The sequence below is a fragment of the Girardinichthys multiradiatus genome, chromosome Y (assembly GCF_021462225.1).
Source record: "Girardinichthys multiradiatus isolate DD_20200921_A chromosome Y, DD_fGirMul_XY1, whole genome shotgun sequence".
NCBI lineage: Eukaryota > Metazoa > Chordata > Actinopteri > Cyprinodontiformes > Goodeidae > Girardinichthys > Girardinichthys multiradiatus.
Window position 1 is genome coordinate 34,392,193 of NC_061818.1, and position 23,225 is coordinate 34,415,417.

The window sequence follows — 23,225 nt, forward strand, 5'->3', positions numbered from 1 at the left end:
TACCCCATGAAAATTAAGATATATCGAATGCAGAGGTCTATAAAAAAGATTGATCTGCTCATGAACTGAGGTCTGCCAGAACCTGAACTGTAAAGGAGGGTGTAAAATGCTACCATCTGCTGGTTATGATGCAATAATTATACTAAAGATCAAGTTCTAGTCTTTAGTATAAATATATATGTGTATATTATCTATAGTACTCAGACTTTTTGTATGACTTCTTTCAAATAAAGTGAATTTAACTTGAGGACTAAAGTTTTCATATTAGAGTATTATTGACATTAATAGGCCTTTCAGAGACCAAACATTTTTACAAAATATGATGCATTTATTACCAAACATGATTTCAGAAGTGCAAGTTTCCTGAATATAAGAAGGCCTTATACTAAACATAACTAGATCCCATGTATGCTATTTGGCAACTTGTTAGTTTTTGCTTGGGGGGCTATGAAGTCACATCTTTGTTGGAAGAGGCTTTTTAATGGAAAGATGATTCAGAACATCCTCCAAATCCAGAGTCTTGAGTAACAGATTTTGCCAAGAGTACTTCATTCTTTTCATAACGTTGGGCCGTAGAAACATCTGTGACCATTCCTTCTTTGCACAGTCTCCCTCTATATTTTCCAGAGTTCTGGGAACAGGATACCAATGTAAAAACAGGTTTTGTGTCTGTTGAACCATTTCTCAATTGATTTGTCCGTATGTTTTGAATCATTGTCGTGCCAAGGGTCCTGATGGAGACCAAGTTTTCTAAAGGAGGCCATCAGATTTTTACTTAAAATCTTCTAGTTTTTCAAAGACTTCATGAAGCCATACTGACTCGCAAAGCTCTTAGTGCCTTTGACAGAAAAACAGGCCCACAGCATGATATAACACCCACCACACTTTCACATTAAGTATGAGGGGCTTTTCAACATATGTATCCTTTCTTTTAAGCTGGATCCAACTGGGATGTTTGCTGCCAATAAAGTCAATCTTAGTTTTACAAATGCCACATCCCTCACAACTAGGATTTTAAATAGCATCTAATTGATTGGTTCAGAGACTCAATGAGATATAAATGCCATTTCATTACTGCAATTCTCAAACAGTAGCCTTTTTTTGCTCCCATTACCATCATTCTTCCTAAGGAGATTAGTTTGGCAGCACTAGTGCCCTTTATTTTTTTATTTTGTGAAACTAGGCAGACAGGAAGTGGGGTGAAGGGAGGGGGAAACATGCAGGACAGGTTGCTGAAGTCGGGACTCGAACCAAGGACAGTTGTGTTGAGGACTGGGTTGCGTGCTCTACCGCTATGCCCCATACCTTCCTCCCAACTATGCATGGTGCCGAGGTAAACTAGTCCAACTTTGTTACAGTGTCAGTTATTTTTAAACATTTTGATTATTGCTCTGACTGTACACAGGAACAGGTTTAGGGCAAGCAGCAATTTCCTGACTTAGGAAGATCAACACCTCTCCACCAAACTAGAATTGCTTGCCTTCTTGTTCTTCCTACTCTGAGATGCAGCGTGGGGAAATAGGTACTTATGCCCTAAGGAAACAAAGCTAATGTATGCAACTGAATTTCAAATCAATCTATATTATTTTAATTAAACATTTCTGTATATAAACGGGATCTGTGTTGTTTGTAAAGTGCATTGAGAAGACATTTGTTGTGAAATGGTGCTATGTAAGTAAACTGAAATTAATAGTTTCTTATTGTGGGATTATTTTCCTCTAAATGTATACATTTACTCAAATTAAAGGTTGGATTTTTGTGAATTATCCAGTAAAATATGCTACTGCAATAAAAGATGAAAGTATTTAACGCATTTTATGGCTGTTTACCAGGTAATTGTGGACAGCAATGTAACTATTATAAAACCATCCTACATTCTTCAGTTTTTGGTTTTATTTTTAAACACTGCCTTGGAAAAATATGAAATCAACCATTTTGTCTGTCACCGAAAGTCGACCCTTTGTTTTCCTGTAAAATAAGGGCTCGATTCAGTCCCTACATGAATGAAGATGGAGGTCAAACAGAAGCTGTTTCAATGTACAAGCACCTTCCAACAAACAGCATATTCTGCAAACAAGACCAACTTTATCATCCATTTCTCTTTCCCTCCTAAACATAAAATAGGACACTTAAGCTGCAGCTCCTTCCTCAGAATGACAAAGAGGCTGAGGATTAACCTGAATTTGCTACAGTGAGGAAACCGTAGTGGAGGAGTCTAGATGTGAGAAGGAAATCCTGCTGGAAATCCCTCCACAAGAGCATGTCAGACACAGCAGGACTCCACTTGAGTAACGAGGTAAATACCTCTCCATCAATGAATCCCCTATAGGGACAGTGAGGGGACACATCTCTGCATTTTTTAAAAAAAACAAAGTGGAGGTAAAAAAAAACAACAAATACTACAAGGCAATTAAGCATCACCTTGGCTTTAATGTTTCATAATTACCAGAATATCTTCTTTCAATAAGTCGAAGTTTCCATGTTTCAAACAAAGATGATGTAGTGGAACTAAAGAGCATTTGCTTTCTTGAAGTAACATCAATAATCTGTGATACACATAACTGGGCTATTCCGGAATATTAAATACAGTTGGTAAATATAAGTAAACATAAAATATAATTTTTTTCACAAGTTCTTCTGAAGGTGACTTTAAAGAGGCAATGTCAGGACAACGGGCATATTTCAAGATGGAGACGGTGATCGTTTGATGTAAAGTTGATGTCAAAAGCTGTAGGTGTCCTCCGGTATCTCTCCCAGCAGTTCATCCAGATCATCATCTGCATGACACAAACACGAGGAAGAACTTCAACAATGTTTCATGCAACTAAATGGTTGGAGAACAAATGCAGAAAAAAATCAAAGATTTTACATGTCTGTTGCTAAAGTGCACTGACTGCTGTTAAAAATGAGCACAGAACTGTCACCAACAGGAAATGTGTATTTTGACATTATCTATAGATATATAGATTGTGTGTGTGTGTATATATATATATAATCTATATATATACATATAGATTATATATATATAGATTATATATATATAGATTATATATATCAGTCAGTCAGTCATTTTCTACCGCTTATTCCATAGTGGGTCGCGGGGGAGCTGGTGCCTATCTCCAGCAGTCTATGGGCGAGAGGCAGGGTACACCCTGGACAGGTCGCCAGTCCATCGCAGGGCAACACACATACAATCATACACACACTCATTCATACACCTAAGGGCAATTTAGAGTGACCAATTAACCTAACAGGCATGTCTTTGGACTGTGGGAGGAAGCCGGAGTACCCGGTGAGAACCCACGCATGCACGGGGAGAACATGCAAACTCCATGCAGAAAGACCCCTGGCCATATATATATATATATATATATATATAATCTATATATATCTATAGATTATATATATATATATATATATATATAGATTATATATATATATATAGATTATATATATAGATTATATATATATATAGATTATATATATAGATTATATATATATATATATGTATAGATTATATATATATGTATAGATTATATATATATATAGATTATATATATATAGATTACATATATATATATAGATTATATATATATATATATATATAATCTATATATATATATATATATATATATATATATATATATAATCTATATATATATATATATATATATATATATATATATATAACTATATATATATATAATCTATATATATATATAATCTATATATATATGTAATCTATATATACATAATCTATATATATATATATAATCTATACATATATATATATATATATATAATCTATATATATATAATATATATATATATATATATATATATAATCTATAGATATATATAGATTATATATATATATATATATATATATATATATATATATATATATATATATATGGCCAGGGGTCTTTCTGCATGGAGTTTGCATGTTCTACCCGTGCATGCGTGGGTTCTCACCGGGCACTCCGGCTTCCTCCCACAGTCCAAAGACATGCCTGTTAGGTTAATTGGTCACTCTAAATTGCCCTTAGGCAATATATATAATCTATATATATATATATAGATTATATATATATATATATATATATATATATATAGATTATATATATATATAGATTATATATATATATATATATATATATAATATATATATATATATATAGATTTTATATATATATATATATAGATTATATATATATAATCTATATATATATATATATAATCTATATATATATATAATCTATATATATATATATATATATATATAATATCTATATATATATATATATATAATATCTATATATATATATATAATCTATATATTATAGGACTGTTTGAAGTGCAATGCCAGTTGCCTATTATATACCAAGTGTCAAGAATTCCCGCATTGAAAGCAAGTGTAACATTTACCATGATGAAGTGTGCACATTCAAGTTCAGCTCATTAACTAACAAAATGGCGTTAATTTATAACTTCAGATGAATTCATAGGTAAGAATTAAAGAAATAATTATGTCACCCAAATAGCTTTTTGTCTTTAGTTGTTGATGAGTTAAAGAATCACTTCCTATATTACAACTTTAGGCAAAAACTGATCCAACTACAATTCATGCAATTCACTGAGAACATCTTATTTTCACCCCTAATTCCAGGTTTTATTACATAAACTGTCTGACCTGCATCCCAGTCTGTGTCCTGCGGTGCTGGATTTCTAAAACTCTCATGGAGACCTCTCCTAGGGGTAAATGATTTGTTCTGAGTGAGCCTTTGCACCCCAGGGACTTCGCCTCCCTCTTTGCTTCCTTCAGCCTTTTTTCCCTCATCGTCCTCTTCATCAAACTCCAGCTGCATCTGAAACACAGGCTGACGGAGGACATCTGGAGCGGGTGACGAAATCGTCGGCTCCTGGAGACGGACGAAAGGGATTTAAAAGCCCATGAGACTGGATTTAAAATAACTCTTTATGGATCTGATGTGTTTCCTGTTCCCATCTGGTGCTCACCAAGACAAACGGAGGGAGCTGAGTGGACAGACTGAGTCCATCAGGGGAGTAGATCTTCAGTAGGTTGTTGGGTGTCACGTTCAGGTAGTGGTTACGATGGGACGGAGAAAATACACCCACCTGCTCCCAAAAGAAAGGCAAACAAATAATTAAGTCTGGTCAATTTTAGGTCGAGCACATGAAGTAGTTTCAGGTGAGTCTCACCTGTTTGAGCAGCAGTACAGCTTCAGCTTTCAGCTCCTTAGATCTTTCTTCTAAAAGACGCCGATGCACAGTTCCCTGAATCTCCCCTTCAGTCCCAAATCATAGAAAATAAAAAGCCATTTATTATAAAAGAGAAAAATGTGCTGCATTTGTTTGACAGAGGCAGTAGTTTAAGGAATTTTTATTTATGCATCAAACAAATGGTCATAACCTTTATCTGATTTTTGTTAATCCAGAAAAAGCACAAACAGAATAGGTTGATGTTCCAAAACAAGTGGGAGTTTTACTTTTTGATACATTTAACAAATGGGTACAAAAAAAGTCAGATTGGAGCTGCAGATCAAAGCTCAGAACTGTTCAAGGGACAAATTAGCTGATTCCAATCAAAGGCGCACTGTAGTAGAACTACCAGAGCAGAGGTCACGTGGGTCATGCAGCTGCAGATAATTACAGACATCAGCAGTTCCAGGATCAGTCAAAGCATCTACAGCCCTATATTTTCCTGCAAGTCATTTAAAACTTCTTTAGATCAGCTCTGCCATTCAGCCCATTTTCCATCCGATACCAGGCAGAGAGAACAGACTGAATGAGATGTGCTACACATAGGGTGTTTTGGGACAACAGCAGTAAATCCTGGGAACATGATTTCTAAGGTATCTGCAGGTAAGCTGGAACAGAGCTCTTAACCACAGGCATCTTTAATTGTATAGAAGGACAAGGTATAGCATTTCCATGCCAGCATGCAGAGAACATCAGAAAGAGCTTTAAAATGGGTAATATTACTCCTGTTTGGTTTTCTTTATACTATTAATAGAAACCACCGTAGACATGCTTATATGGATCAGGGTATTGTATAAACACTTATTTTTATCAATAAATATGATATGTACCCTAAATGTATTCTATGAAGTGTGCAGTCTCGCTGCCCTTTAAAATCTAGAACTGTGTTAAATGTTCCTGCCGCTCCTAATAAAATGCATTCAGTGAAGTAATCAGTGCACATTATTGGTCAATAATTACACAAAATAGCGGGGAAAATGAGAAAATGCTGGTTTTTTGCGTTCCGTCCAGCCAGAAGACGCTCAAACTCACGGACAGCGCTGAGATGTTCTTTGAACTATTGAACGATACAGGGTCTTCTCAAAATATTAGCATATTGTGAAAAAGTTCATTATTTTCCATAATGTCATTATGAAAATTTAACATTCATATATTTCAGATTCATTGCACACTAACTGAAATATTTCAGGTCTTTTATTGTCTTAATACGGATGATTTTGGCATACAGCTCATGAAAACCCAAAATTCCTATCTCACAAAATTAGCATATCATTAAAAGGGTCTCTAAACGAGCTATGAACCTAATCATCTGAATCAACGAGTTAACTCTAAACACCTGCAAAAGATTCCTGAGGCCTTTAAAACTCCCAGCCTGGTTCATCACTCAAAACCCCAATCATGGGTAAGACTGCCGACCTGACTGCTGTCCAGAAGGCCACTATTGACACCCTCAAGCAAGAGGGTAAGACACAGAAAGACATTTCTGAACGAATAGGCTGTTCCCAGAGTGCTGTATCAAGGCACCTCAGTGGGAAGTCTGTGGGAAGGAAAAAGTGTGGCAGAAAACGCTGCACAACGAGAAGAGGTGACCGGACCCTGAGGAAGATTGTGGAGAAGGGCCGATTCCAGACCTTGGGGTCCTGCGGAAGCAGTGGACTGAGTCTGGAGTAGAAACATCCAGAGCCACCGTGCACAGGCGTGTGCAGGAAATGGGCTACAGGTGCCGCACTCCCCAGGTCAAGCCACTTTTGAACCAGAAACAGCGGCAGAAGCGCCTGACCTGGGCTACAGAGAAGCAGCACTGGACTGTTGCTAAGTGGTCCAAAGTACTTTTTTCGGATGAAAGCAAATTCTGCATGTCATTCAGAAATCAAGGCGCCAGAATCTGGAGGAAGACTGGGGAGAAGGAAATGCCAAAATGCCAGAAGTCCAGTGTCAACTACCCACAGTCAGTGATGGTCTGGGGTGCCGTGTCAGCTGCTGGTGTTGGTCCACTGTGTTTTATCAAGGGCAGGGTCAATGCAGCTAGCTATCAGGAGATTTTGGAGCACTTCATGCTTCCATCTGCTGAAAAGCTTTATGGAGATGAAGATTTCATTTTTCAGCACGACCTGGCACCTGCTCACAGTGCCAAAACCACTGGTAAATGGTTTACTGACCATGGTATCACTGTGCTCAATTGGCCTGCCAACTCTCCTGACCTGAACCCCATAGAGAATCTGTGGGATATTGTGAAGAGAACGTTGAGAGACTCAAGACCCAACACTCTGGATGAGCTAAAGGCCGCTATCGAAGCATCCTGGGCCTCCATAAGACCTCAGCAATGCCACAGGCTGATTGCCTCCATGCCACGCCGCATTGAAGCAGTCATTTCTGCCAAAGGATTCCCGACCAAGTATTGAGTGCATAACTGTACATGATTATTTGAAGGTTGACGTTTTTTGTATTAAAAACACTTTTCTTTTATTGGTCGGATGAAATATGCTACTTTTGTGAGATAGGAATTTTGGGTTTTCATGAGCTGTATGCCACAATCATCCGTATTAAGACAATAAAAGACCTGAAATATTTCAGTTAGTGTGCAATGAATCTAAAATATATGAATGTTAAATTTTCATCATGACATTATGGAAAATAATGAACTTTATCACAATATGCTAATATTTTGAGAAGGACTTGTACATGAACCACGTGACCGTGTGTCGGCTAGTTCAAAGAGTGTCGTAACTCCTTTTCTATATGCCGCTGAAAACTACATATCAATAACTGCATTAAAAATATCTTTACTTTGTTCATTCAAATGCTCCATGGGTCATTAAGGGTCATTAAGCCACTTTTTTATAGAAATTTAAATTTGGCATTATTAATTATTCAGTCAGACTTGTTAGATCTCAGTCATTTAACTTCTCTTCATTCATGAAGTAAATGTGAGATAAGAACAATCCCTAAAGCCAGATGCAGAAGGGTTACATACAGCTACAAGAAACCAGAACCTCCACAAGAATGTTTTTTTGTTGTTCTGAATACTTACTCAGCACGGTAAAAACTACACAACTATTAAACCTTAAAAATAGGGATGAACCTATGAAAAAAGTCACTTTCATCCATTAATGACAGAGAAGTTCAGAAAAACAGTCTGACAAATTGCTTCTGGCCTTTACAATAAGTGCCGTTGAAGGGTTTTTCACAGCGGGACCTTTTCCAATTGAACAGTCACTCAAATGTGGATTCTCTTAAAAAGGATGTGTTGAAATATCCTTCTGAAACACTTCAGGCACTTTAACACTTTAGGAATGACAACTGAAGCTCCTTGATGACTGTCTGAATATTACATATACAACATTTCCACAAGACTGAGGTGAGAAGCAAGATTAGAGTCTGCAGAACAGAAATATGAAGGAGCAGCTCCTCTCCTGCTGTAAAAGCTCTAGAAGGTCTGCATGTTTTCTCACCTGCTAATCTTTCAGATATTTTACTGTTTTACCCGCTGGGTGGAAAATTCCACCAAAAATCCAGAGCAATCGGTGCGGACATTTGTATTCTCTCCAGCCACAAGGACAGAACATTTTTACAGCATTTCAGGAATGACGTTAAACTATAAGTCCCACTTAAAATCACCTGTGATTGCAGCAGGACACCAATCATTGTTCTGCTGCATATTTAATTCAGTTTAAGCAAGTCGTTCAGGTCCTGAAGAAGCTAAGCAGCCCAGACCATCACACCACCATCGCCACCATGTTTGATTGTCAGGATAAGAGTATTTTTCTGAAATGTTGTGTTAGTTTTACACCAAACGCAATGGGAGAGACACCTTCAAGACGTTTTGTTTAATGAGTCCACAGAATACCTTCCTAAAAGTCTTGGAGATCATCAAGATGTTTCTTGGGAAATGTGAGCTTGGCCTTTGTGTTCTTTTCAGCAGCAGCGGATTTGGACTCGGAACTTTTCTAGAGATGCCATTTTTGTCTGTTACTTATTGTTGAACCATGAACTCTGACCTTAACTTATGCAAACAAGGTCTGCAGTGGTTTAGATGTTGTTCAGTGTTCTTTTGACCTCCTGGATGAGTTGATGTGCTCTGAGTCATTTTGGCTCTATAACCCTTCCCAGACTGACAGAAACTGATCCTTTTTTTTTTTTCCTCCTCTGTTCTTTAATTTCTCTACATCTGGGCATGATGCAATTTTGAGATATTTTAGCCTACTTCATGTTGCCAGACAGGTTCTATTTAAGGGTTTTCTTGATTTTACAAGTCTGGCAGTAACCAGGCCTTGGTTTGGCTAAAATAATCAAACCTAATTCAAGATTTAACAAGGGAGGAGGGGTGGTTATTAATTTTTGACATAGGGCCAGGTTTGTTTGGATCGCTCTCTTCCCATAATAAATGGAATAATCCTTTCAAAAGAGTATTTTGTTTTTAAATAAGGTTAAATTTGTTGATGATAAAATTTGTTTGGCGTAAAAACATTTAAGGAAGACAAAGCACAAATCAGAACTCTGCAAGGAAACAAATACTTTTTCACAGCATTGTGAGCAGTGTCTAACCTACAGGTTCTATAGGTTCTTTGTATAATGGTTTTTGACTTTAAAGCTGATTAACCCTTCATTTAACTTCATCGACCTACACAAGCTATACAGGTCCTTCTCAAAATATTAGCATATTGTGATAAAGTTCATTATTTTCCATAATGTCATGATGAAAATTTAACATTCATATATTTTAGATTCATTGCACACTAACTGAAATATTTCAGGTCCTTTATTGTCTTAATACGGATGATTGTGGCATACAGCTCATGAAAACCTAAAATTCCTATCTCACAAAATTAGCATATTTCATCCGACCAATAAAAGAAAAGTGTTTTTAATACAAAAAACGTCAACCTTCAAATAATCATGTACAGTTATGCACTCAATACTTGGTCGGGAATCCTTTTGCAGAAATGACTGCTTCAATGCGGCGTGGCATGGAGGCAATCAGCCTGTGGCACTGATGAGGTCTTATGGAGGCCCAGGATGCTTCGATAGCGGCCTTTAGCTCATCCAGAGTGTTGGGTCTTGAGTCTCTCAACGTTCTCTTCACAATATCCCACAGATTCTCTATGGGGTTCAGATCAGGAGAGTTGGCAGGCCAATTGAGCACAGTGATACCATGGTCAGTAAACCATTTACCAGTGGTTTTGGCACTGTGAGCAGGTGCCAGGCCGTGCTGAAAAATGAAATCTTCATCTCCATAAAGCTTTTCAGCAGATGGAAGCATGAAGTGCTCCAAAATCTCCTGATAGCTAGCTGCATTGACCCTGCCCTTGATAAAACACAGTGGACCAACACCAGCAGCTGACACGGCGCCCCAGACCATCACTGACTGTGGGTACTTGACACTGGACTTCTGGCATTTTGGCATTTCCTTCTCCCCAGTCTTCCTCAGGGTCCGGTCACCTCTTCTTGTTGTGCAGCATTTTCTGCCACACTTTTTCCTTCCCACAGACTTCCCACTGAGGTGCCTTGATACAGCACTCTGGGAACAGCCTATTCATTCAGAAATTTCTTTCTGTGTCTTACCCTCTTGCTTGAGGGTGTCAATAGTGGCCTTCTGGACAGCAGTCAGGTCGGCAGTCTTACCCATGATTGGGGTTTTGAGTGATGAACCAGGCTGGGAGTTTTAAAGTCCTCAGGAATCTTTTGCAGGTGTTTAGAGTTAACTCGTTGATTCAGATGATTAGGTTCATAGCTCGTTTAGAGACCCTTTTAATGATATGCTAATTTTGTGAGATAGGAATTTTGGGTTTTCATGAGCTGTATGCCAAAATCATCCGTATTAAGACAATAAAAGACCTGAAATATTTCAGTTAGTGTGCAATGAATCTAAAATATATGAATGTTAAATTTTCATCATTACATTATAGAAAATAACGAACTTTATCACAATATGCTAATATTTTGAGAAGGACCTGTAAGTTTAAACCTTTCCGTGTCTACAATGGAACTAATAAACTACGCAGCAGAAGGAACTGAAATGTTATTTAGTTGAAAACTGAGAATTACACTCCTATTAGAATTCAGATTGGAGGAGTGAAAAAAATGTTGCAGGTCTTCTGGAAATAAGCTGTAGAGCTTCCAGTGGGCGGGAGACTTATTGTTGAAAGAACAGACACTCTTGGTGCATCAGCGCCCAATACCCACCCACCACCGAAGTTGACCCGCTACAGCTGAATCACTAATAGGCACTTAAGTCCAGAGCTGAAAAACATCTATTCCTGCTGATAAATCAGTTCACCACATGCGACAGCACTCAGTAGGCCATGGCAACAGAATCTGCTTTGGAGGTGGATCAGAGGAACCGGTAAAGGGTTAGGAAGGAGCAGAACAGGAAACAAGTTGATGAAATTAGGAAGCGTCCTGCTGCGGACACAGGGAACATGTGGACTGGCCTGCATGTGCACTGCATGCACGAGTGTGTGTGCAGTCAAGCTTGTTATAGTGGCTGAATTTTGCTGTCAATGCCACATGGAGCGAGGCCAGTGCTCCAAGAGCAAATGTCAAAAGTGAAGAGAACAGCTCACTGCTCTCTCTGCGGGTTGGAACCTTGCTATTTTAAACCTGGATGCTTGTATTCCAGAACTATTTATCTGAGTCCGCAGTGTTTCAATAAATTCAACACATCCCAAAAAAACGTGTTTCACATTTCAACTAAAAACAAAAAAACAAAAATTGATTTCTGATTGTGTGCTTCACCTGTTGGGTCTTTAAACACAGCCTTAGCGTCAGCGGCGTTCGTGTCGATGATGCTCTTCAGCAGTATGGCCATGTTGGGCACTTTGTTTCTTGGCAGCTGTTTCAGAGCTGCCTGATGAAAGAAGGAGAGAAAACAAACATCTGAACTTTCTTTATTCTTAGACTAAATTAGACGTTTCAGCTGATGACATGTGCATGTTGATGTTTCCTGTTCCCATACTGAAATTACTGCATGTCACAATCCTTATCAGGCTGTGAGACAGCAACACTTATAGTGTGGTAAAGGTTTAATTATGTTTACTTCATTTCAGAGGCAAATCATGTTTATTTTATAGCAGTTCTGCCTGAACGGAAGGGAAGCTGTAGTTATTAAATATTGTTTCAAGTTTCCAATAAGCTTTTATACAATTTACAGAACCAGAAAATTTATATTTATTTCTGTTTGATTTCAGCTTATTCTACCACTTCCCGTCAGAACAGTCCTCAGGTGCTGCTGCAGCTTTATTTACTTTATATTAATGCTGAGAGGCTCTGTCACTGTGACTTTGCAAGGAAACTCAGCCTATAATTCCTTCAGCTTTCATCTCCTCTAATAAATCCAACAACTGAGCACCTTATTAACCCCAGCCTTAAATATCACTGCTTTCACTATTGATTCATTAAAACAAACAGGAGCTATAAGGATGCTCTGATATAAATACACAGATTTAAGCGGGATTTACCGCCGGAATGATCCTGCCTTTCCACTTCATTAGATGGAACAAGCTCAAGCTGCTTGCTAATTTGCTCAGTGATGCAAACACAGATTTTGGGAAGCTGATATTATTGTGAAGAGCTTAACCTCATCGGGCTCAGTTGGAATCCTCTCAGCGCCTCTGTGGGTGAATGAGAATGGAACAAGGAGGTCATTGGAGGGGTGCTCAGATTCACAGAAGCTGCCTCCAGTGGTTATATCCACAAAGAGAACAGAGCAACAGCAGAGTCTCCATTAGTGTAACTGATTAGTGATTATACTTTTTATAATACGGGACCCGCTATGGAAGAAGCGGTTGAAAATGACGGACTGACTTTTTATAATCACGAAACACCTCCAGATCCGTGCCGCCGTTGTTCTTGATTATGCCAGTAAACCTCCAACAGTCACACAGGCTGTCATCATGGAAAATGAATCATCTTTAAATACTCTTTGACCTAAATATCAGTTCAGATCCAGCAGCACAGACAGGAAGTACAGCAGTCTGTTTGCTGCTGAACGCATCTTTCGCTTTTCATCACGGGAGGTTACCTTTCGAAGCACCATGACGACGCTGTAGGTGTGCAGGAAGCACTTCGGATTCCTCTCATCCAGTCCCATCTCAGCCTTCAGCGCTGTCCAGGCGTGGCCGTTGAACTCTTCTTCTTCAGGCTGTGAGCTGGAACACTGGAAGATGAGATCATGAAAGTTAACGCAAAGCTGGGAAGGCTGATATCAGACTTTACGCCAGGTGATCACAGGGATGAAGTTGTTCAAATATGGAAGCTTAGAGTTCAAATTTGTTTTTTAAGTGGTTCTTAATCTGCTAGATAAATAAAATACAAACAATGTATGCTACCACAGGACAGTAGGAGGAGGAAGAACACCCTAACTGCTGTTAAAAGTATTCATAAATCATTAACTCTTCTACATTTTGTCACATTACAACCACAGACTCCAATGTATTTTACTGGGAATTTATAATAGATCAACACAAAGTAGTGCATAAATATTTAGAGGATGGAAAAGTGTTGAAAGGAAGGAAAAGGACAAATATTTTTATTCCAAACATCTGAAAAGTGTGGTGTGCATTTGTATTTAGCCCCGGGTCAACACTGTGTGGAACCATGTCTCCACAAGTCTTTTCAAGTTTGACTCTCCCATTTAGATACTAGAATTTTACCCATTCTTCTCTGCAAAGTTGCTTAGCTGCCCAATACAGGTCCTTCTCAAAATATTAGCATATTGTGATAAAGTTCATTATTTTCCATAATGTAATGATGAAAATTTAACCTTCATATATTTTAGATTCATTGCACACTAACTGAAATATTTCAGGTCTTTTATTGTCTTAATACGGATGATTTTGGCATACAGCTCATGAAAACCCAAAATTCCTATCTCACAAAATTAGCATATCATTAAAAGAGTCTCTAAACGAGCTATGAACCTAATCATCTGAATCAACGAGTTAACTCTAAACACCTGCAAAAGATTCCTGAGGCCTTTAAAACTCCCAGCCTGGTTCATCACTCAAAACCCCAATCATGGGTAAGACTGCCGACCTGACTGCTGTCCAGAAGGCCACTATTGACACCCTCAAGCAAGAGGGTAAGACACAGAAAGAAATTTCTGAACGAATAGGCTGTTCCCAGAGTGCTGTATCAAGGCACCTCAGTGGGAAGTCTGTGGGAAGGAAAAAGTGTGGCAGAAAACGCTGCACAACGAGAAGAGGTGACCAGACCCTGAGGAAGATTGTGGAGAAGGGCCGATTCCAGACCTTGCTGGTGTTGGTCCACTGTGTTTTATCAAGGGCAGGGTCAATGCAGCTAGCTATCAGGAGATTTTGGAGCACTTTATGCTTCCATCTGCTGAAAAGCTTTATGGAGATGAAGATTTCATTTTTCAGCACGACCTGGCACCTGCTCACAGTGCCAAAACCACTGGTAAATGGTTTACTGACCATGGTATCACTGTGCTCAATTGGCCTGCCAACTCTCCTGACCTGAACCCCATAGAGAATCTGTGGGATATTGTGAAGAGAACGTTGAGAGACTCAAGACCCAACACTCTGGATGAGCTAAAGGCCGCTATCGAAGCATCCTGGGCCTCCATAAGACCTCAGCAGTGCCACAGGCTGATTGCCTCCATGCCACGCCGCATTGAAGCAGTCATTTCTGCCAAAGGATTCCCGACCAAGTATTGAGTGCATAACTGTACATGATTATTTGAAGGTTGACGTTTTTTGTATTAAAAACACTTTTCTTTTATTGGTCGGATGAAATATGCTAATTTTGTGAGATAGGAATTTTGGGTTTTCATGAGCTGTTTGCCACAATCATCCATATTAAGACAATAAAAGACCTGAAATATTTCAGTTAGTGTGCAATGAATCTAAAATATATGAATGTTAAATTTTCATCATTACATTATGGAAAATAATGAACTTTATCACAATATGCTAATATTTTGAGAAGGACCTGTATATCAAAAACACATCGTCATTTCAACATCATTGTGCACACTATTAATACTGCAAAGGATGGTTAGGAGCTGTATTGTCATAATGCACATTTTATTTTCATTTGTAAGAAAATAACATTGAAATACTTTCTTTCCACTTCACAATTATGTACCATTTGTGTTGGTCTGTAAAACAAATTAAGGGACAAGTTTGCAATGTTTTATTTATGGCAGTCTAGAAGGCTTTCGCCCATGGGAATTATTTTATACTAAAACTAACTGTGATCCAGGTAATCAGTCAGAACCTTGAATTTTCTGTTCAGCAACAAGACTGTTGGCCTCTGGGAGTAAAAACAAAGAAATTAAATAGCATTCATTCATTTTTTGTTTCATTATTATTTTTTTCTTATTATACCCTGAACGAAATCTAATAACCAAAACATACTTCTGTCCCCCTGGTTTGAATTAAACATAGGAAAGCCTTAGAGATAAATTTAAGAAAGAATTGTGCAGAAAATGTATATAACAAAAATGCATAATGACCCTGAAGTGAAACAGAAAGCAGCATAAATGTCTCATTTTCATTACTGCTAGAAGCTAAAACTGTGCATGGAAATAAAATCTGATTAACTAAACAGCCCTGTTCTGCAAAACAGAAAAAGGAAGGAGACGCTGAACTGGTTGAGAAGCAGTTAGAAAAAACACATTTTTGTTTTCATCCTTCATGCTGTAAAAAGGAAGAAAATCTTCCTGATCATTCGGACGGGATAGCAGGGACACAGGCTACCACCGATGATGGACAAAAACAACGCATCAACACGTGTCGGTCATCTGGCCGCCCAACATTTGGCCGAGAAAGTCTCACAGCCTCCCAATAAAAAAGAGGAGCAATGTCTTTGCTTTTTGTATTGATGTGTCCAATGAGGTACTTTTCTCTGTTTTATTTTTACCTGACTCGGTAGTCGAGCTACAGCCCCATGAGCAGGGGTGTGAGGAACAGAAACCACTATCTCGTCCAGATTCTGACCCTGAGGCTGAGAAATAAAAACAGGTTAAAATGAAGCACCAGAGTGGAAAAATAAACACATACACCTTTAACATCAAAAATCAAATAAATAATAATAATCAGGGAAGGATCTAACTTGCTGAGGCAGAAGTCCTGCAGGACCAGGGAAGCGTCTCATCCTGGGCTGGTTAGCCTCAGAGTGACGCCTCTTCTTGGGGAGTTTGTTGGATGCAGACACCAGCTGGACCAGGCGATTGGTGAGGACTGGTGTGTGTAGAGGATGGGCGCTTAGAGTGGAGGAGTTCACTGAAGGGGATGGTGCTGGGGAGACTGTATTAAAGAGGCTGCAAGCCTGAGAGGAGACTTGTGGAGATGCACATGGCTTCAGCAGCTGGTGAGGATAGCCGGGCATCTTGGAAAAGCTCCTGGGTGCAGGGGAATTTGCATTGAGGCAAACGGCTGGAGTCTGTGGAGAAGCTGCGGGGAAAGCAGGACAGGGACTTGGAGACTGTAAATGTGCGGTAGCGAGGCTCCGAGGAGGTGCAATATAACTAGAGTAGCTAGAAGTCTTGGATGCAGCACTAAGCTCCCGAAGGCATTTATTAAGAGGTGTTTGGCTCCTTACATGAGTAGAAGGTCTCAGTGTTTTCAGTAAAGAAAGTGGTTCAGTTGCTGCAGGAGCAGCAGGTTGAGACTGTTGCCTTGTTTGGCTGTCACATTCATCCAAGTCTGCCAAGTCAACATCCCAATCATCAAAATCATCATGAGCCGTGCTGGGATTCATCAGCCCCTCAGTGTTGGCTGGACTCTGCTGTGGCTCAGAGTTATTCTTAGTAAAAAGGAGAGGAGATGCAGGCATAGTGGAGGAGGAGATCTGTCTCAACCCCAAAGCAACAGTTTGTGCAGCACCACTGTGCATGCCGCTCCTTGACATTGTGCCATCGCGCAGCCCGGCCAGTTTCTCTCCCATTGGCTGATGGCACATTTTCTCCTGTTCTCTGTGAACAACAGAGGAAGCCCGCAGGGAGCAGGATGACACAGCAGCTGCCACACTGGCTGATCCAGGGACTGGGCAGGCGCTCCAGTCTGTCCCCAGCACATCCTGGGACAAAATGAAGCAGACAGAGGTCAGCAGATGAAGGAGAGAAAGGGTCGCTCTGACATTTAATAGATGAACCAGTCGTGTTACCTCATCAAAGTCCTCGTCCAGACTAAACAGGCCACTCAGTTTGCAGGTCTGTAACAGTGACAACAGCTCAACGATTAAATGTCTTCGTGCACAAAAGGTAGCTGGAATAACACACTTAAAAGAATCGTTCAAATCTCCACACAGCATTTGTTGTTAGCTTAGTTAGCTGTTCAGTTTGATAGTGTAACTCACCATCGCAGTCAGGGAATATCACCATGAAAGCCGAGTCTGGTTGGTACAGATAAATACTCCAAGCTTAAATCCAATGCCATTCAATAACAGACAGTAAATAAAACGGGTTACCTTTTCCCAAAAACACCGTTTTAAATTGATAAACAAGATCGAACTGAGGGCAATTTTTCCTAAGCTCTGCTGCTGCTGCCTAGTACCGCGCTGACGCTTTCAAACACGACGTGCTGACGTAATGACTGTTCACGCATAGCGTTGACGTCAGTCAAGAGCGTTTACTGCTCTTCAGGGTAGCTTCGCTTAGCTAAAGGTTTTGCTAAAATCGGAAGTACTTTTTGTTCGTATTTTAGCCCAAACCTTTAAGAGCACATAACAGAGTCTGATAAAAAATGAACAACCTGGAAAATGAATCGATTGTCTTTGAACATTTCAACTAGATATTAGAAAACCAAGAATGTCAAACGTTTCGTGAGATTTCAAGCAAAAATATTGATATTTTTGACATTGTATCAATAATTATTCAATTGCCTGCCCATTAAGTACGAACATAATGTGGAGAAAACCAAGTCAATTCTTTATTTATCCTGGATTTTGAGATGTCTAAATATTTGTTTTTGCTTTTTTTAAATTGATGACAATCATTATTACTTTTGATATTATTTAATTTGTCTTTTACTCATTTATTTCCCACCCAATATAAATAAATGAGTAATTAAAATGGAAATCTGCTTCATGGAACACATTTCTGCAATTTGTCTAACGTTAACATTTCGGTGCTCTTTGCTTTCAGCCGGAGAAAAACGTAAGGTGAGTGCTGCCACCTAGTAGTCACCTCAAATAGTTCGAGTATCATTTTGCATTCTGATCTAAAAATATCCAGAGTAGAACATATTTGAGCAGTTATCTTGTGACTATGTCCACAAACGAAGGGCATTTGATTTAGAAGTTTATTCGCATGAGTTTTACTTAAAAGAAATGGGTCCAGTTTTTGTAATTTGCTTGACATTTGTTTAAATTCCAGAGGAACTCACAACAGTTCCAGTAAAGGGTGAGTAAAAGCTGCTTGCTGACATTTATATAAGCAGTACTGCTCATTGCTTACAGGCAAGGGGTTTAAATGAAGAATGGAATTATGATCAATTAATAATAAATCTCTGTTTGCTTGCCAATCTTATACAGATTTTACATTTATGGGCTTGATTGTAGGGTGTTATGTCCAAGGACACATTTCCATTCTCCTCTACCTCACTATGTTCTCTCAGACTGGAGCAGGAGCTCCAGGACTGGGAGGATGAACGGCGAGCTTTGGCTAATAGGAGAGCCATGATCATGCCCCCACTGCCTCGGGCCCCCCGACTCCCTCCAAGGCAGCAGCGGCTCCAGGTCAGAACCCCTCCACCCCAGATCCGCTGCAGAGACACAAGTATCCACAACACCTTTATGTTCGGGGACATAAAAGGAGTTTACACTGTGCTGAAGGACCCTGCGATGGTCAACGCCCTGATGGAGACAGTGCATGAGGAGATGGTGTGGGCTCCAGAAATGGGTATGCCCCCTGAGATTTTGCCTATATGGTTTAGAGGAGTGTTAGTAGTGCAAGTAACTGAGCATTCTCTCTGCTGCTCTGTCAGGCATGTGGACCCTGAGCTCCAAGGTGAAACAAACATCGGGCTTACGCCTGGCTGCCAGCCGGGGACACACAGCATGTGTGGAGGAGCTGCTGTTCCGTGGAGCAGAGGTGAACGCCGACCCTGGAGGTAACACTGCACTCCACGATGCCTGCTTAGGTGGCCACTCTGACTGTGTCCAGCTGCTGCTATCCCATGGAGCAGATCCTGAGGTGCTGGACGCAGATGGCAGCGCGCCTCTTCACCTCTGTACCTCTGCCCAGTCATTCCAGTGAGTGGTCAAGCTGTTTATACTGTAAATCATATTCTAACTCGTTCATGCATAATGGTTTGCTTATATGTGATGGTATACTTGCATATAAGGCACTTCATAGACTGCCACCTACTGGACAGCTAATGTAAGTTCGCAAAATGCTTAAAAACAGCATGGGAATCAGTCAGCCAGAAATGCTGAAAACATCAGGAAATTATTTCCAGTACAAGATCCTTTCAGTTAAAAATATATTGTTAAAATCGATTTAAAGACTAACATAACTGAGGAAAACTAATTATGCAATTATTTGTCAATTAAGATTTCCATTAATCTGTCAAGTGAACACATTCATGCTTAATCTGTTTTTATGTGATAAATGTTTAAAAAATATTTTAAAAACTTTTTAACATAAAATGTAACATATAAACCACACAACTCCATTAAAAAAAATAATTTATCAGAGAAAAAATATGTGCAATAATTTGGTTGCACAAGTGTGCACACCCTTAAATTAATACTTTTTGATTCAGTTTCAGCATTCAGAGTTCACACCTAGCATCAATTCTAGAAAACCTGATTAGTCTGAAGTAAAGTTTAGCTGCTCTTTTTTGTGTGTAATTTGCTCCTATTCATCCTTCAGCCACAGTTTGGTGACAATGTCTGTACCAGTATAATACATAGAAAAAATCCACTCCGTGGCACAGTTCAACATAAAGCTGCCAATTATTATTTTTCCCATATTTGGAGAACGCAAGGGCAATAGGGACATTACAAAAACTGGCCATTTTTCCAAAATGGCCTGAAACAGGTCAGGGATGGTGCAAAGATGCACACTGAAGAAGTGGCAGGAATTTCCAAAAAGTATTGGTTTTGTTCTACATGTAACAGCTGTCTCCTGTATTCGTCACATGTCTGAAATAAGGCGTAGGGTTTCAAGACAGGAGCCTTTTCTCACAAGGAAAACATTCAGACCTGGCTAGAATCTCCCAAGACCTTTTGGGTCACTGTCCGGTTCTGGTGTAATAAGACCAAACCAAACTTTTGGCCCTAATTATAAATATGTTTTGGCACAGAAACATCACTGCCAATGTGGAAACATAGTGGTTCTGGGGTTACTTTTCTTCAGAACCAATTCAGGTTTTTGTCAAGGTGGATGAAGTTATGAGTTGCTAATCAGTTTTGGCCAAAAGTATTCAGTTGTCTGCTAGAAAGCTGGAGAACAAGTTCATTTTTCAGCAACACAGTGAGTTCGAGCATACATCCAAATCAAAACAATAATGACTTAATGAGAGGAAAAGTAAAGTTTTAGACATGGATCTGAGTGTCCAAGGAAAAACAAAGACGGAAAATCTGCGGGCAAGGTTCCGGAGAAATCTGATAGATTTGGAGAACTTTTGGACGGTGGAGTTGGCAAATATCAAGTAAGGATGTGGGATGCTGATCGCTGATGGGATACTGAAACTGAATCCAGAAAGTATTAGTTTTCTGGTGTCCACCTTTATGCAACCAGGTTGCATAAATGTTCCACCTTTTTTAAACCTGCCAACAAATTTGATTGTTCTTCAATTGAATTGAACAGGATATATGTAACATGTGGACAAACGTTTTCAAATTATTAATCATGGTCTCACTTTTTAATGTCATACAACCTGACATTTTAACGGGGGTGTGCAAACTTGTATTTTTTCTATGATGCCTTTTCATTTTCATTTGCCAGTGGTTTCCTCTGCTGCAGTTACGTTTATAAAACTTTATAAAATCCCACATCTTCAGACACCAGTAAAAAAAATCTTCGAAATGGCATCAGCACAAAAGTAACAGCTTCACTTTTTCTATTTAATATTAAGAAAAACTGTAATACAGTAGTAATCTGGATTTGTTATTGATTCCAAGCTGTGCTAAGCTGCTTTTAGAAGGTGGTGCAGACATCAACATGAGGAGCAGAGAGTCGAGGCTCACACCTCTGCATGTGGCTGCTCAACGAGGCCTGGAAGAGCACATCGAGCTCTTTCTAAGCCATGGAGCAGATGTATTAGCAACAAATCGAGAAGGGGAGACCCCGCTGAACGCTGCATGCTCTGGAGCCGAGAGGCCATCTGAAGCTGGGAGGTACCGCCGTGTGATCCAGAAGCTGCTGGGTGCAGGAGCCAATCCCCAAACTGCTGGCAGGAAGCAACACACACCGCTGCACAACGCCTGTGCAAACTGCTGCCCCAGGATTGTAGATGTCCTTCTGCAGCATGCAGCAAGGGCTGATGTTGAGAACTGTGCAGGATACACACCAATGGACTGTTTGCTTCAGGTACCAGATGTTTTGCATTAGGACAGTGACCATACAGATATCAGTTTTAATTCAGAAAGCAGAAAAGCGCTGTTTTCTTTGATTTTTAAGGTTGTGGAAGATTACCCGACTCAGGAATCTGAAGCCATAGTACGATCCCTTCTGAACTATGGAGCCAAACCTGTTTCACCAAAGGTCTAACCAGCAGTGACACACAAAAAAACAACACTTACAGATAAAGATTCAAAATTTACACAAAAGTTACTGATTGCTCAAAAGTCATCCTTCATTCATTTAGATCTTGTTTCTAAGCAGCCTTGTATTATTTATAAAGGCGTTTTAGTTAACCAGACTTTCTTAAGACATTGGCGACTGTTCACTAATTTTTTGTAAAGTACTTTACCATTTTTGGGTTAAGTTATGAATTCACGTGTCTTGTGTCCATATTTAACATGCTAATTAGCAAATAACTTATTTCCAATTAGACCTTTGTTAAAACATTAGTAGCAACCCATCACAAAGAAACAGATTGTTCCACTTAGTTGGTTGAGTTAATGTAAAAAAATACCCTACTGGGTAATTTGCAAAAGGATTTTAGATGAGAACCTGGTGATTAGCAGAAGGATGATGCATCTGGTGCTGTCTCAGATTTCTGAAATGACTCAACCTTCATCTGTCACAGATACTGAAACAGTTGACCTTCTATCCTGATGTCCTGGGGGTGATGTTGAATTCGTACACATCTATCCCACCCTGTGAGTGGTTAGACTCCCCATCTCCTGACACGGTGAGCTCTCTGAGGTGTTGAATCCACTCTCCTCTTGACAGTTGCTCTCGGAGCTGTTATGTCTCTGTTTCTACCTACAGTTGCCCCAGGAGCACCTGCCGTTCTTCCGCTCAGTGCGTCAGTGGAGCGGTCAGCCTCGATCCCTGCAGCATCTCTGTCGATGTGCTTTGCGTCAGCATTTAGGAGCCCGGTGTCACTTAGCTGTCTGTAATCTGGACATTCCTGGCTCAGTGAGGGATTATCTGCTGCTCTGCAACAACGGGACACTCCAGTAAATGTTGATACTGCCATATCGACAGTGTTCTTGCATTGAGCTATTTATGGCCTTTACATCTTAAAAATTATTGTTAAGGATTTTAAATTCAAATTGTGATACATGTTCTTTATTAAAAGTCATGTTAAAAGGCTGCATGATAGTACAGTGGATAACACAGATTCCTTATAATTTAAATTAGCCTTGGTCCTCACACGAGATGCTGTCCAGCCCTGATATACAGTGCCTTGGAAAAGTATTCATACCCCCTGAACCTTTTCCCATTTGTCACATTAATACCACAAATAAAAATTTGAAAGTGTGTCATGTGTTTGTATTTAACCCCTTTACTTTGACAACCCAAGACCAAATAAAGTGCAACCCACTAAGTCACCTAATTAGTAAACAGAGTCCCCTTCTGTGTA

General features: G+C 39.4%; 2 protein-coding genes across 3 annotated transcripts; one reads left to right on the forward strand and one right to left on the reverse strand.

Annotated features, from left to right (window-relative positions):
* Positions 1-2,410: 2,410 nt before the first annotated feature.
* Positions 2,411-17,948, reverse strand: LOC124864058 (homologous recombination OB-fold protein-like). Of its 2 annotated transcripts, XM_047358671.1 has the most exons (10): positions 17,602-17,946; positions 17,410-17,457; positions 16,357-17,322; positions 16,165-16,248; positions 13,304-13,438; positions 12,019-12,130; positions 5,224-5,309; positions 5,020-5,139; positions 4,694-4,922; positions 2,411-2,777 (listed from the first exon to the last, which is right to left on the reverse strand). In XM_047358671.1, exons 1-10 carry the CDS (start codon positions 17,602-17,604, stop codon positions 2,722-2,724), a joined length of 1,839 nt encoding a protein of 612 aa, XP_047214627.1. In that variant the 5' UTR covers positions 17,605-17,946; the 3' UTR covers positions 2,411-2,721. The 2 variants fall into 2 exon arrangements, with proteins under 2 accessions (XP_047214627.1, XP_047214628.1); XM_047358672.1 differs by lacking the exon at positions 16,165-16,248 and having other exon boundaries at positions 17,602-17,948.
* Positions 17,949-18,218: 270 nt separating this feature from the next.
* On the forward strand, positions 18,219-23,122 carry LOC124864092 (ankyrin repeat and SOCS box protein 16-like). Its single transcript, XM_047358722.1, has 7 exons — positions 18,219-18,646; positions 18,805-19,144; positions 19,230-19,497; positions 21,373-21,781; positions 21,872-21,955; positions 22,443-22,547; positions 22,628-23,122. Exons 2-7 carry the CDS (start codon positions 18,811-18,813, stop codon positions 22,820-22,822), a joined length of 1,395 nt encoding a protein of 464 aa, XP_047214678.1. The 5' UTR covers positions 18,219-18,646; positions 18,805-18,810; the 3' UTR covers positions 22,823-23,122.
* The last annotated feature ends 103 nt before the right edge of the window (positions 23,123-23,225 follow it).